The 15,586-nt window shown below is 41.1% G+C and overlaps 1 protein-coding gene across 2 annotated transcripts in view; it reads right to left on the bottom strand.

Annotated features, from left to right (window-relative positions):
• Window positions 1-3,610: 3,610 nt before the first annotated feature.
• USP34 (ubiquitin specific peptidase 34) overlaps window positions 3,611-15,586 on the bottom strand; it is a gene marked incomplete at its 5' end in the record, with an annotated part of 136,592 nt that continues 124,616 nt past the window's right edge. For both annotated transcript variants that reach the window (XM_081998400.1, XM_081998401.1), the window contains 10 exons: window positions 3,611-5,048; window positions 5,356-5,515; window positions 6,167-6,313; window positions 6,442-6,582; window positions 7,344-7,423; window positions 9,097-9,220; window positions 11,381-11,505; window positions 11,630-11,734; window positions 12,784-12,891; window positions 13,371-13,497. In XM_081998400.1, the coding sequence (XP_081854526.1) occupies window positions 4,438-5,048; window positions 5,356-5,515; window positions 6,167-6,313; window positions 6,442-6,582; window positions 7,344-7,423; window positions 9,097-9,220; window positions 11,381-11,505; window positions 11,630-11,734; window positions 12,784-12,891; window positions 13,371-13,497 (1,728 nt within the window). In that variant the 3' untranslated portion in view covers window positions 3,611-4,437. The remainder of the gene's footprint in view (window positions 5,049-5,355; window positions 5,516-6,166; window positions 6,314-6,441; window positions 6,583-7,343; window positions 7,424-9,096; window positions 9,221-11,380; window positions 11,506-11,629; window positions 11,735-12,783; window positions 12,892-13,370; window positions 13,498-15,586) is intronic.

Below are 15,586 nucleotides of genomic sequence, written 5' to 3'. Positions count from 1 at the left end.
TTCCTTCCAGACTAAAAAACCACTTCCATCACAGGGGCCCATGTGCCCACTACTTGTGTGTCTTGCCAGTCTGAATTTTTTTTGTCTCCTTCCACTAGCAGGCGTATTCAACTGGACCAATTGCCAATCATTAACGTCAAAAAAAGAAGTGACTTACTTGTGTTTCCAGTGTTGCATCACTCGCTTCCAGGCGTGGACAGCCAAAACCCCCAGGAAACTGCAGCTGCTGCTGGGAGGTGCAAGGAGGAAGAGCCCCAGCCAGCCCTCGTTTCCTGTTTAAGTAAAGGGTGGTGCACTGAAGATGATGTGCCTTTGCTCTCTTCAGTGGCATCCTTGTTCCCTCGTGCCTGCACATCTGTAAGTGTGATGATACATACAAGCTTTCTTGAGTTAAAAAGGTGAAGTACCTACCTTTTCATCCTCCTGATAGGCCAGCCTAGCGTAAGAAATGGGTAGTTGGCTCTCACAGCCGCAAACGGCCCCTGATTGACTGCCCTTACAGGCAAAAAACGGACATTTTTTCTTCTTGCTTCACCAGCGGTCCTGCAGTCTTCCCATCCTCACTGTCTGTTCTGGGGCTTAGCTGACATTACTGTTGTCTTGCTGACCTGAAAGTTCAAGTGCTGTACACAGTTATTTCAAAATTGAGAAAAATGAGGTAGTCTTCAGGAGAATTTGTAGCACTATCGGCCAGCCATAACACAAAGGGGGCAATCATCATCTTGGACATGATTTATTCTGGCAAAGCCGTTTATTCTTTAGTGCTATAATTTCTCATATTCCTCACAGACTCTCCAGGAGCTTAATAAAAATGAAGAATGTTGAACTACTTATTATCCTCAGCCCTGGAGCTGGATGGAGCAGAATTAGGAATCGCATACCATTACTAAACAATGTGATGATAATGATAGGATAGTATCGTACATAATGAAAATGATGTTATCATAAATGTAGTTTGTTTTCTAAGTAAGTCTCTGTGAAAGAGTTCCCTATCCTAAAATTTTCCCAGTATAACAAAAGAGAAAACAGCAGGAGTGGAGACACATGTAGAGAGTTTGTAGGAAACAATGCTCAAATTTATTGGAATTTGTGTGTTTTAAGGAGGCTAGCGAGCATGTGAAAGAAGACACCAAGCAGAAGACACCAAGCAGAAGACAGTTTTGTTTGTGATGTAACACTTCCATAATGTAGTAAGATTCTGTACAGCAGCCTGGTCTCTGAGAAAGCCAAGAGGAAAAATAATGAGATGTCCAAGACAAGACTTGTAAGGCTATAGCCAGAAGTCAGTAGAGAGGATGGTCCTAACAGTTTGAGTCCAGGAGGGAGAGCCTGGCTGGTGGGGACTATGCACAGTGAGGATGGGAGGAGGAGGAGGTATTTTAAAAGCTTAATCTGAAGGGGTTAAATGGGAGGTGGGACGAGCCATGGAAGAGAATAAAAGCTTTAAACGCCTGGGGAAGCCAGTTAAAGATGAGGTTTTCAAAGACGGGGATAAAAAAGGCATTCTTGAAAGCAAAGAAATACAAACTAGAAAACGCATTTGAAGTAGAAGGAGGGGAATACTGTGGAACAAATCCTGACGTACAGAACATGTAAAATGATGGACATGGAGGAAGATGAAGAAACCGGTGGAAACAAGGATGTGGAAAAGGAGACAAGTTTGTGCAGGTACCACTTAGTTTTGTTCAAAAAACTGAATACTGGCAAAAAATTCCCAGTGAAAATGGCAGGGGCAAATCGGCAAGTAACGTAAGGGAAGAGCAGGAAGAAGAATGATACGCCTGGTAGTCTTGACACAACTGAGCAAAGTAGTAAAAAAACCTAGTACTAAATTCAGTCATTAATTAAGGATAATCAACGTGGTTTTTAATATCTTGCCAAAGTTTAGATTGCAGAGGGAACTGCTGGCCTAACAGAGCTTATATGTACGATGGGTGTCTTGCTCCGTTTAGAGAGCCACCAAGACCCAACACACTGCATCACTGAAAGGTCATCTGAAACTGCAACTTCCGTGTTAATGGAAGCTGGTTATCAAATAAGTGGGCCTCTAGTGGGATTCAAAATGGCCAGTTATATATTTGTGAGAAAATAATTGACAATAAAATACAAAATTACCGGTAGTAGCATTTGCAAATCACCTATAAAGGTCTGTAGGGGAAAAACATCCTAAAAATAACTTAAGAGACCTACTCAGTAGTCAGTGACTGCCTGAACCCAGGAGGGTAATGCTCCTCGGGGAAGACAGAAGAGGAAGAACTCTGTATTTCATGCCTGTATATCGTTTAGGAAATAATTACTAAATACTTGGGTATAAATATGTCCAATATTTATCAATAGCAAATACATATAAATATACACTCTGATATATAAATAAATAATTATTAAATAGTAAATATATTTGGAATACACTTAAAAAAGGGGTTTCAAAAAAATGAGGAAAGAAACATCGCAAGACAGAATCCCACTCTTGAGTTAACAGAATTACGGTGTGTTCTCATCCTCTATGAGAAGCTAAAGCCAACAAAGCGCAGTAGCTAAAAGGGGAAGTCGGGGGACATACCAAAATCAGATGCACGTTTTTAAGAGTTGTAGTGAATTAACTGCAAGTACTCACCAAAGGGGTGTAACAGCTGCTTCATCTCCTGAAGATTTTAGATAGGGGAGCATCTTCCTAAAAACCTCTTAACCCAACCACAGGTGAGCAGGCTTGGTAGAAGACTCGATAGATGAATTCTGATACTCCTTATGTAGAAGTTTGATGATTTCTCTGAAGTTACAATCTGTGGAGAAGTTGATCAGAAAGAGTAATAAAATTATTCCTAAAGAGAGTGAAAACATACTTACTTCATGTCTGGATAATGAGGCCAACTTAAGCACTTACCAGCATCAATACAGTGTAAATGCAGGAATAAAAGCGCCAATAAAGGGGAATACGAAGTGTAAACTTTAGAAGAAGTAATTCATTACAGAAGGTTAAGAAAAAAAATGAGAACAGCTTCAAAGAGAGTAAGAGGAGTCACAAAAGAATCATGGAGAAGCAAGTGATGCTAAACTACATTAAATGGTAGGCAGAGTGAAGGAATTTGGAAGAAAAAAGGCCAGGATAGACGTGTTCTCGAGACAACAGAAAAATGAGCTTAGCGACTAGAAAATAAAGCTGAAAATGGGAGTTTAATTGGGTACTAAAACCAGTATCATTGCCAGTGTGAAAGATCACATAGGAAATGGGTATTGCTCAGAAGTAACAGGAGGAAATGTGACAGGGAAAGGCAATAGAGTCATTCCAGCATTGTGGGGGGTGGAGGTAGGCTTCAGGAGAGCGAGGGAGCACGGCCAGCTGGAGTGGGCCCCAGAGTAGAAGGGGAAAAAGGAAGTCTGCAAATGGAGCAGGAGGAAAAGACGACTGCCACAGGTTAAAACGGGGGAAACAATGAAATGTGAAGTTCCACTGGCTTCTGACACCATGTCACATTCTAACGTAGCAGAGGGAAGAGTCGACAACACCCGTCCCTCTCGACTGTGTGACTGAACGTTCAGGCACAGTAAACACGATGAAGACCAAGGTTTCCATCGGTTATCTATATGTGACCATCGTTTCTTCCTACAGCTGTTTCCTTTTTCAAGTTGTCTTTGATGAGAAATCCAAAGACGGAAGCAACATATTATAAACAAATGAAAAGTCATCACAATCAGTTTAATGAAGTGCACAGAATAGCAACTGATCATGTCAATAAAAATAAAACAATTAATTTTACATCAAGTGTGCTTTATTTCCTCCACAGGTATTCTGTTAAATAAAGCACCATATATATACTGCCAGGCCACAGCTAAAGAGGATTCTTTACAGAATCAAATTTCTTGTGGTTGTTTAGTATACAAGTAAACTTAATTTTGATAATAAGAACCACAGCGATCTGAGGCAATCTGCCTCTATTATAAGGTACAAAACTGGCACAGAGGACACCATATTATACACAGTAAAAATGCCATAAGTTTAAATTACATCATACAGAGCAAGGAGGCCCTGTTCTCCCAGACAGCCATATTAAATGAAAGCCACTACAGTGAACTCTTAATTACATAAAACATACCCATTATCTGATTGCCCTTTAAGAAAGTGTATGGTAGATGCAAAAAAAAAAAAAACAAAAAAAAACCAAAACAAAAAAAACCACCCCCAAAACAACAACAACAAAAAAAACCAACAAACAAAAAACCCCCCAAAAAAACCAAAAACAAAACCAAAAAAAACCCCAAGAAACAAAACTGGAGTTCTGCCTGACCAAGAATGAAGCGTATAAATCTATCTTGCCATTCAAGCAGAGAGCACTGGACAAACTGAAGCACAAAACAGAAATAAGCAAAACTTATACAAACAGCATTGGGGGGGGGGGAGGAAAAAAAAAAGACTTAAAAGCAGACATGCTCCATCTAATGTCAAGAAGCAGCTTGGTTTCCTTTTCCAGATATCCTTGTGACCACATGAATGGTAGACTCAATGGTCCTACACAGGATGTCTAAAATGTCATGCTGCTGCATATGACTAAAAAGTCCTCTGGAATGGCCACAACTGATTGATAAACTAGTATCGGGGTCCTGGGATGGTAAGGCTTGACCATCACAGCTCCTCAAATCCGCAAGGTCAGATAAAACTGCTGAAATCGATGTGGAAGGAAACTCCGAGTCCTCCTCGGCTCCAATGGAATCCTTGGAAGTCTGCAGGTCTTTAAATTCTTTGCATTCTTCAAATTTACCATTTCCTGACTGTTCTTCCGTGTGCTGTGACCGCGTCGCTAACATTATGTCTTCTGAAAATGAAGATGGAACTTCCATTCTGTACTCTTTGACAGAACTGTTCTCGGGGGAAGGAGGATCTTGCTCAGTGCCTGGGTCAATAATCGAAGAGTCCCGTGTCTCATTATCCGAAGTGCTTGTTGGGGTCAACGCCTCCCGGGGTTCAGTTTTTGTGTCACTGATACAGCTATCTACAGTGTGCTCCTCGTCGCTGCTGACCCGTCTTCTCTTTACAGGAGTAGCTCCTTCATCATCTGTAAAGAAAAAGGGAAAACGCATTGTTCTTGTGCCACACACCCAATTAATAGGCCTTTCCTTTCACATTTTTATCCTTTTCCATATTAAGCACAGTACTTCAGGAAATGCTTATTTCCTGGCACACAATTAATGCGATTGCCAAGAACTTTAGCTCCATGATAAAATAGCATTTCTTGTGTAGCGCTGGGGCTTGGAGACAAGAAACAGCCCACCTTCAGCGGCAAGGAAACAATGCGGTATGTTCCTTTTGTAAAAGTGTGTAAAACCTCAGAATTGTTAGAGCGACACTCATAGAAGGCAAACCTTTAGTTTTTCTTTCTTTGGCTTCTTGCTCTTGTAATGAGTTCCTCTGTTGTTGACAAGCTCTACATTTGCTTAAAAGCTCTTGTAACGTTGGAATCAGGGCTGAATTGAGCTGCTTGGGAGTGTGCACTGAAAGCAGCAACGCAAGTGCTCGGAGGTCCTAAAAACACAGAAGTAAACGCATTTAACTAGCCTCATTTCAAACTCGTACTTGATTGACCCTACACACAGACAGACCTGTGCAATAAAGCAGAGGCTTTAACACATTCTGAACATCCAAAAGATCAAATTCTAAATATACTTAACGCTACTGAAAGCTACCACTTGCTACTAGTTTGCTGACCTTAACATAGACCTGTCCTGAGCAGATGACAGTACCATGCTGCTCGCTGTAAGACACAATCTTTTGCTGGGTTACAACTTTTCTACGATTTAACTCTACTGCGCTTCGCATTACTTTCCCTCCACACACAGCGTCAGCTGCCCGCTGCCCCCAGTCTTGTGGTCCCCACCATCAGCTTGGGCGCCCCAAGGACATACGCTGTGCATGCCTAGGGAGCGCATACGTGAGGAAGGGAGAGTTCTGGAGAGCTCCGATTCCTGCCCTGTACATTGGCAGGGGTTAACGTTACAGCCAGACGGTTCAGGTGGCCTCCCATGCTCTCCCCAGGAGCCTGGCTTAGGCACCCAGTAGAGCTCACGGTGCCCACCTCTTTAATTACAGCCTGCCACGTGGCACTGATGAGCTGCTGTAGAAAATTATCTACCTCCTAAATGATGCCCATACTTGAATGGCTTAGAAAAGACTCACCCCATTCAAAGTAGAGCTTGCTTTGGAAATTTCAACTCTCTGGTTGCTGAAGTCAGATTCTAGGCTTTGATATTGATTGATTAGGTTTGTAATTAGAGTATTGATTAAGTTGGCACAGTTTGCTTCAGAAAACACCTGCCCTTGGACCTGTGAGAAGAATGTATTTTTTTTTTTAAACCACAAAAAAATGGAACTGTGAAAACAGTATCCTAGACTGAAATCACATACATGACTGCATTTCTTGAAATAAAAATTACCACTAAAAGAGCACCTACCTTTAGAAGAAAATGGGTCAAAAAGGTGTATACAATGTTGTTGTTAAGAAAGGTCCTTTCGTCCATCAGAATACATTTTATATATTCCGCAAAAACTGGATCTTCACAGAGGAGCTTTACACAGTTCTTTGACATTGCGGACTGGTGAAGAGAGAGAGAGAGCACCGCAAAGTCACCACTGGAAGTGTGGTACTGCAGCAGTGCGGTCTGCAACAGTTGTCTTGGCTTGCAGACATCTGACCAGGCCCACTGATGTTCTTAACTCACACTGCACCGCTCTTACTGATAAAAATATTTCGTGTCTATCGGCTACCAGTAAATTGTACAAATTAATTATTGTCAGTCGTTATTTCACGTTTTCCTTTTAGGAAGTTTATTCCACAGGAATGCCAGTTTATCACGATCAGTACATATGTGAAGGGCCAGCGTCTCCTAACACGTGAGCCAACAACACGCTTCTCGGGCAGAGGCGCAAAGGCCCCTCCTTGCTGTGGGCACACAACAAAACTCAGACTTCGGAGATCTCCCAATTTTTGTTTCATCATACCAGCATTTACTCTACATAAACAGCTGGAAGTTCAGAGAGGCAGGATGGAGTTATTTTTGGACACGGCACAGACTGCCATGCTGCTGATACTACGTCCTGCGTGAAGTTGCCGCATTAAGTTTTTGCGGGACCTTGGGCACACTGGGATCAAATACAGTTTGCTAGACTTTTATACCTGATTTACCAGGTTTTGTCAGATGACGGGCAACAGAAGCAGAGGTATTTTCTATTCCAGACACTAGTATTTTGAATGATGAAACAATACCCACTACTTTACAGGTTCATCACCGTTTCACATTCATTGTCTTTTACCTGTATTTCCAACCCATGAGTTCTCAAACCCACTGACACTTACCTGAGTCTGACAAAGCTCAGTCCAAAGTTTGGGGAATAATGCAAGATGAAGTGGTAAACCTTCATATGCCACTAGGACACCTGAAATTTTAAGAGAAAAGAAGGTACCGTGAGAATTTCGTTGGAGATACTCACGTCCTGATAAAAGCAGTACCAAGGTGCCGTATCACTTCAGGAGACCGCATTCGAAGCATTTTTAATAGAAAGACCGATTGCCTGTGAAGTTTTTATAGTACGTTTAATGAATACATGTATCCCTTCAGGGTTTCTGTGCAATGTACAAAAACCTAAAGAGCTGGCTTTGGGTCTGGGTTTGTAAGGAGATTATTTCATTACTCCCTTACACTTTCAACTGGGCAGCTACAGCCCTTAAAGGCTTTCAGTGTCTTTTTTAAGAAGAGCATATGGTTTTTAAAGGGTGATCTTCATTATTAACCCAAGCACCATTGTTACCTAGACCATGAAAGACTTAAGGGATACACTGATACCCACTGCCAGTGCGCTTTATAACTAACACAACCTATGGTAACAATACTAGAGTTACAACCAGGAGAGCAAGACAAACGACGAGCAAATGTGTGATTCAGGGGATCAAAAGAACATTCTGCTATCATCAGTCTTTATACAAAATTCAGCTTATCCAGTTTTATTTGTCTAGACATGGTCTTTAACCACAGCCTGCTAGCCAGCCTCTACAGGCAGAGGAAACGAGAAAACAAGCAGTACTTTCAGAGGGTGGTTCATTCTGCATAAGGTATTTCAGAATCAGAAAATAAATTTCTCTTGGAAGGAATCTACGTCTCTCCACTGACTACAGAGGAAAATCTGGCTATATGGCTTAATTTTTAGACAACTGAAGCGAGACGGCTCCCAGGCTGTGTGTCCATGTAGTAACTGTTGGTGTGACACTGATGTTTGTGCATGTGCATCTGCACCTGGCACGCTGGGTATCTCCGCTTAGCCTGGGGTCTGCAGAGGAAGACAAAAAACCAAACCAACCGCCCCCACGACGTGCCTTTGGACTAGCACATGGACTTCACGGGGCGATTCAAGGCGGGACGCGCTCCTGCAGAGAACCAGCTGAACGGCTGGAATAGTCGGACAGATAAAGCCACCGACGCCTTATTCGCACACCAAAAAACGGTCACGTTGTGACAGGAAGAAACCCAAATGTTGGCGGTATCTACTGGCAGAGCTGAAACAAGTATCGGGTACAAACTACCAAACTACTACCAAATGGTTACAAACTTAATTCAGTGTTGTGATGCTTCCAGAAACCACAGAGTAAAACAAACCCGGGTTGGTAACAGAGCCAGTGCTACCTGTGGCTGTCTAGGTGGTCATGCGCGCTCCTGGGCAGATGCCGATTCATGGCATTGCCAGAGGTGCAGAGGACTCGGGAGCTGATCCAAAGCCATTTTATGCAGCCAAACCAAAAAAACCCCAAAAACGCAACCGAAAAAAGCTTCAGTGAGTCCTGTATTAAACTCCCAATGTGCAAGGAGGCTGAATTCTCACTGGTTGCCTCAGCTCCTTTCTGGCAGGCCCTGAAGCGTGACAGTCATGTAGGTAAGATTGCATTACGTTACACACGTCATAGTTTTGTGGATAAAAATAATGTCTGGAACAATTAATGCAGCAAGTTTCACAAGCTCTGCTTTTTCTTAAAAATTTTTAATATAAACCTCCTTGGAGAAGCACTGGCAGTTATCACAGAAAACAACACCCTCAGGCTGTTTAACCTTCATACTTACTCATTTTAACTAAAGTTTCAGTAAACTTTTCACAGTTGATTGCAACTCGACATAGTAGATGGATGAACTGATGATAAGAAAAGAAGTAGTCTAGCAGCATACGATCGTAAACATCATCTTTGCCCTGAAGATTTAAGAGAGCTTCATTTAAACTACAGAAGCAACGGGACACCAACCAGATTTCCTAAGCGTCTAGCTTCATGTTACTGCACTTCTTGCCCTAAAATGTTTCATCAAATGCTACAGGGAAACGTGAGGGGAATCTCCAGGTCTAACCCAGGCCAGCCGTGTCTCCTCACCGAGCCCCTGGCAAGCACCACCGTGAGATCGGTGCAGGGATGGCAAATGCAATTCCCCCACCAGTAAGAATTTTTATGGTAGGATTCTGAATCAACAGACTGAGAAGATGCAAAGCTGCGTGTCATCTTGAAGATGACAAGGAAAGAAGGCAGCAATTTTAAATCACGTACAGATACCTAAACTTATATACACTGCTGCTTTTTAAACCGTGATTTCTCAGTTACTATCTGCAGAAGTCAGAATTTTTTTCAAGCCTGAGCTTTACAAGCTTTCAAAGCAGTATTTTCAGGAACGTCTCAAACCAAATGATAAGTACGTGCCAAGGGTTTCGTGCACTGATATTTTAATATATTTTGGACATACACACTTAAAATGGCATCAGCGTCTGTAGACCAGATAGCCAAAAGGAAGTCTCAAAAATTCAGGCAAACTAACGCAATCCTATACAAAACAAACAAACGCAAAAATAAGCATGCACAACCACAGGGAAACGTTATTGTGGATGTGGTTTTAGAGGCTTAAAAATCTTCTGGTTCCTAATGCATATGAATTCATTCTGAAGTGTAAAATACCGTGTCATGTAACGCGATGACTTTTAAAGTTCAAATATTTATGTTATTTAGCGTCACATCCGGTACCTCCGGATACATGATGGAAAAAACCACTGCAGATAATTTCTGCTTCTACGCATTTTTAAGAACCAACGTTGGTTATACAGAAATTTTGCTGCTGCACAAATACACAAAGCATCGTTTGGAAAGCTTTAAAAAAGAAGGGTTACTTACCCTACAGTAACCGTGCTTCTTCGAAATGTGTTGCCCACACAGATTCCCATCTAGGTGCACATAGGCCCCATGTGCAGGAGATTGGATTCTTTCTGAATAGCAGTGTCCACTGGGGCTGTGCCTGCACCCAGTGTGTCCTTGCGACCACTGTACCTGAGGGCATAAGGGGTATGGCGGCTTCAACCACCGCTCGATTCCTTCACCGATAAGAACCCCCTGTGACAGGACTCGGAGTTAGCACGGGAAGAGGACCACAGAATCTGTGTGGACAAAGCATCTTGAAGAACCGCAGTTACTGTACGGCAAGTAACCAGTTTTCCTTCTTCAAATGATTGTCCATACATATTCCTTTTAGGGTGGGATTCACCTTACCTGACTTTAGCTATCTAAAATCTAGCCGTTTTAGTGTTCCCTGCGGTCAACGGGGAGAGAGACGGACTCCTCCAGAGGAAGAGTCACCTCACCCAGACTCGGGTGTCTGGGACAGGAAGGAGGGCAACCGTTCGTCTCCTTCCGAGGGTGACTCTTTACCGCCATTAACCATAGAAAGAGCTGGACGCTGACCTTTTAGATAGGCAAAGTTACGTGAGCTGAATCCCACCGTTGCTGCAACTGTAAATAATGGGTCGTGGCAAGTGACTACGGAGGAGCCCCACCGAAGCCGGCATCCCATCAGGAAGCCCCCAGAGGGGAAAATGGAAAGCAAAAGACTGAAAGCCCTATACGGTATTTCAGGTACTGTATTTTACCCAAACAATAAGGAGACGATGCCTCAGGCTCGCTGGAACGGACTCTAATGAAACCTGAAGGATCTATTTACGCTGCCTGGTAATAAATCTTAACATAGTTTGAAACGCATCTGGACCATCCCTGGGCGTTTCCTGAATTTTCTTTATCAATGCCACAAACAGATTGGACGATTATCAAAATCTGTGTTTTGCTTTTTATCTTTCTAATACAAGGTTCAAACTCTTATCACGTCTGGAGCATGAAGCTGTGTATCACCAAGGGCAGGGAAATGGTGCTTCTGGAGCGCACATCTAGAATGGAGTATATGAGGACAACACATCTTGAAGAAGAATTATGCTTTGTTTACAGAGAAAACGGAGATGCATTACGCTACTGGATTCTTGCAATACTTTTACACAAAGGGAAAACAACAGAGAAAAAGCTATTTATAAGACCACACATTTACATACCTTGCTGGCTTCCACCATTGTAGGCAAGAGGCACATATTAAGCTCAGGACGCGGAGGACGAATATTGCTTTTTCCCCCTATTAATTTCAAATTTTCACGACATGGAAAATAAGGTCCTAGAGACACTGTAGTATAAGTTAGGATAAAACAGGGATATATTAAAAAGGTCAATATTTGACATCGGCAAGGAACACGACAGAGTAATAATAGCGTAAGAGAACTTCAAAATACAATCACTGAAATACCTACTTGGGATATTACTGTGGTGGTATGTACAATGATTGTGCTGTAGAAATGGAACCAGAGTATGTAGGAAATCATGAGGACTTAAAAGTACAAGCTCCTTGAGGACATCTACAAACAAAAAGTTGTTTTTGCTATTACATATTGTTATTTCTTAACAGCAAACAGTTTTAACTTCAGGCTCATGCATTTGCAAACTCCCTTTCATATCACTTCTGCTGCGCTCAGCGCGCACCGTGGAGGTGGGCTCTACTGTGAACAGCACATAAAGTGAACACCCCTGAATCAGTCAAGATTCCCTTCACCTCTGCCACTGGGAGAAAACCTGCCCAGTGATAGATCAACCACCAGTGAGAGGGGTGACAGCTTGTAGAAAGTAGAAGCTCAATAAAATTACCCTCCTTCCTTCTTCTTAAACATAGCAGGTTTGATGCCTGGAAAATGTCAACCAGCAGCAGTCAGGAGGACAATGAGAAAGGCACTCAAAATAAGGGGAAAACGCATATAAATCACACAAAAAAAGGTAATTTGGACACAGTTTTAGGCCTTCATCCACATGCATAAGAATGCAGGTTATATCCATTAAATAGTATTAAAAAACCCAAACGCTAAACTAGAAAAACTTTTTGAATTAGGTCTTCTCATGCAAGACAGACACATACATAGTGTCTACGCCTACAATTTTAAACAGCAAATCCAGTCAATCCTACAAGCTATTGCAGCTTTACTTTCATTATTACACCTTCCAGTACTGGATCATGGAAACGAACACTGAAAGCTGCTATTCAGACAGACTTGGCCACTGTGCAGCCTTCTGAGCAAGCGGTAGTTAATTTTCCTGCAGGATTTGGGATTTGATCCTGAACTCAGGTGTTATTCCTTAATCACGCCCCGTATCAGGTGGCAAACTGGCCTCAAAACGAAGGCTGACTTTTTGTGCACACAGTCTGCATGTCTGGGGAAGCAGGAATATTAATTTTCACCTGACAAAACCAGAATTATTGAGCAGAGGAACAAAGGCAATATTGGTGTATTAAACAATCCCAATCTACGGAGTATCTAGTAAGCGTCTGCACTTGCAAAAATGGAATTTAAATTTCAAAGCAGGTAACTGCATAGCACAGGTCCTTCCTGGCCGCAGTTACACCATTACGACTTACCAATACAAGCGTTTCTAAGTTCTGGAGGACTATAGGAATTGAGCAGCGTTAAGAGCTTATGGGCAAATTCAATTCGCTCCTGCCACTGAATGAGAGCCTGCTTCACATCTGCAAATGCAGAAAGCATAGAAATCCGTTAATGTCTCAAAAGCTCATCAAATAAAGCATAGAATTTTACTGATGAAGAATCTCTTTTTCCTCCAACATGATTTTAATCAATCTAGAAATCTGTTAAGTCTCACTGGTCTACTGCTATTAAATGTACTTAATGTCGTTTCATGTTATGTTAATAAATAATTTAATAAGCAACACTTTAGTAACTGTTAATCATCATATCTCCTACTGTATGGCAAGTTTTTAAATACAGATGGTAAGCAAGATAAAATACTAGGTTTTGGGTCACAAAACTTAATTAACAGACAACAGGCATAATCCTTTGAAGAGTTATAATAATAGATAATAATATAATAAGAGTTACAATAATATACACTTATTTATCTATGTATTTATAAATACAGGACAAATAGAAACATTTAAATATAAATCTATCTAATGTAGTAAGAGTTACATAATAGTTATATCATTACCTTTTCTTTGAAGATATGGACGCGTTGACTTAAGAACCGAAAGAAAAATAGACAGCAGTTCTACCAGGTCTCCAGTTACGTGGCAAGCTGTGGCCTCGTGGTACATCATGTGCAATGTGTTAAAGGACTATAAAGAAAAAAAGGCCAAAACTTTAAGTTGCTAATTAACACACTTGTTATCACCGTTTCTACCTATCCGACAGATACCACTTTTACGTTTGTCTTGTGCTCAAAAGAGATGTATCAAAATACACGGTGCTAGATGTAATCACAAGATTACTCAAAGATAACCATATTTAAAAATAGAATAAATCTGCATATAATACTAGTATATTTACTATGAACAAGAGTCTCAAAAAAAAAGAAAAAGTATTTTTAAAAGATAAAGGATTATAATCTCAAAAAAGATTTTTAAAAGATAAAAGATTATAGCACAAGATGTAAGAAAAGATACTTAATCTGCTGGGGTATTTTAAAGAGAAAGAAACAGTAATCTCCTTGCCTATAATGCAAAATCTCAAGATGCCATTTTTATATTATAGTGAAGAAAAAAGACACACGGCCCACCCTGCTAAGTGGAAACTTTTCTGGATGTGACAACTCTTTGATTCAATATTCTTCACCACACAAAACACTTCCACTGAACCAGTGAAAATATAAGGCCCGGTATTTTCAAGCTGTAATGCAACTCAACTAAAAGCTGAACATTAGTTTTATCTAATTTCTAGACATATTTTACATAGGATAAATTGCATCTTACATTACATATCCTTTATAAACTTAATTGTCCATTGTTAGTACAGATGAGGGTTGTCTAAGCTGTTAAACAAGTTCTTTTTATACATTATGTATGTATCGTAGTCTGCTTACAAGTTTCATGTATGAATAAAGTTATAGCTGACTTCCTAACTTTTTAGCCCATTTTACCCAATGTAAGCTAGCTAACCACAGTTAATCAAAAGGCTTACGCTCAAAACAAACTCGTGAAAACTCAATTTTCAAACAGTGCTGCAGTGTCTTCACTTTTGTCTAACTGATCTTGTAATTCCAGCTTTTTCTATCACACTTTGTCCCAGAAAACACAAACTAGTGACATAAAAAATCTCCACGGAATTTTTTATATAAACCATATACAAATGGGGTCCGAATCAACCTCAGAGCATTGCCTAGTCCATCCACGTGCCTTAAGGCAGACTAAGTATCTTTGTATCCTTGACAGATGTTGGCTCGAAGTCCTCCTGACAACTTCCAGCTGTGCTGGCTGACACCTTCTGAAGCAACATACTCCAACAGCCCGTTGACTGGACAGCTACAGCTACCTCCTATCCGCCTGCTTTGTGCCGTGGATTTTTAGCAGTTCATTATCCCTCACTGAATACATCATTCTGCATACGCCAAGAATGAATTGCATCTTGTTTTTTTACACCTTTTCCAACACATCCAGACAATCCGGATTTTTATTCTTGTTCTCAAAAGGATCTAGCGGCCTTCCCCATTTTGCATTGCCAGTATATTTAATAAACAGACGTTCTTGTCCACAACTCAATAATGGCAGTGTTGAATAGAAACCAAGATCTTACACTCACCTTAGGAAGGACAAAAGAGGGGGGAAAAAAAAAAAAGAGGGGAAATAAAAAAAAAAGAGGAACACCGTATGTGCCCTTTTTCAGTCTTCTGGTATCTCACTCATCTTTAAAAAGTAGCCGCTAACGGTTCAGAACCTTTTTGTCAATCTCTTTTAGGTTTCTCCTGCATTGCTGCAGGACGTACGAGCAGATCTGTAGAGTGAAACCCTTGGTGGGCAGGGGCTTGACATCCAATCTGCACCCACTTCAGGGCTGTGTTATTTTTTTCTTTTTTTTTTTTTCCCCTCCCTATTTTGAACTAACTCTGGCCTGGTCTCACAAACCAAATGCCAATTTACAACTGGAATACACTATACGTGCTCCAGAAACGCATTTTACTTTCGTTTCATCGGAAAGAAATCTAGTCTATTTGTTCTTAAACCACTCCTTGCAAACAAAAGCACAAGAGCTAGGAAAGAGAGGGAGAGTTGCCTCAGAAATGCCTCAAGAAGTGTTTGGAAATACTCATCACAATTGCGTCTGAGTATCCTTTAAGTTATTTCTGCATTTTAACCTATTGCCTTCACACTTCTTAACTAGTAATAATTGTGTGACTGTGCTCAGCCGTTGATCTGTAACAGAGAATGATAC

Source organism: Phaethon aethereus (assembly GCF_964289735.1).
Source record: "Phaethon aethereus genome assembly, chromosome: 3".
Lineage (NCBI taxonomy): Eukaryota > Metazoa > Chordata > Aves > Phaethontiformes > Phaethontidae > Phaethon > Phaethon aethereus.
Note: the sequence above shows the minus strand (reverse complement) of the source record. Positions and strands in the feature narration are given on the sequence as shown.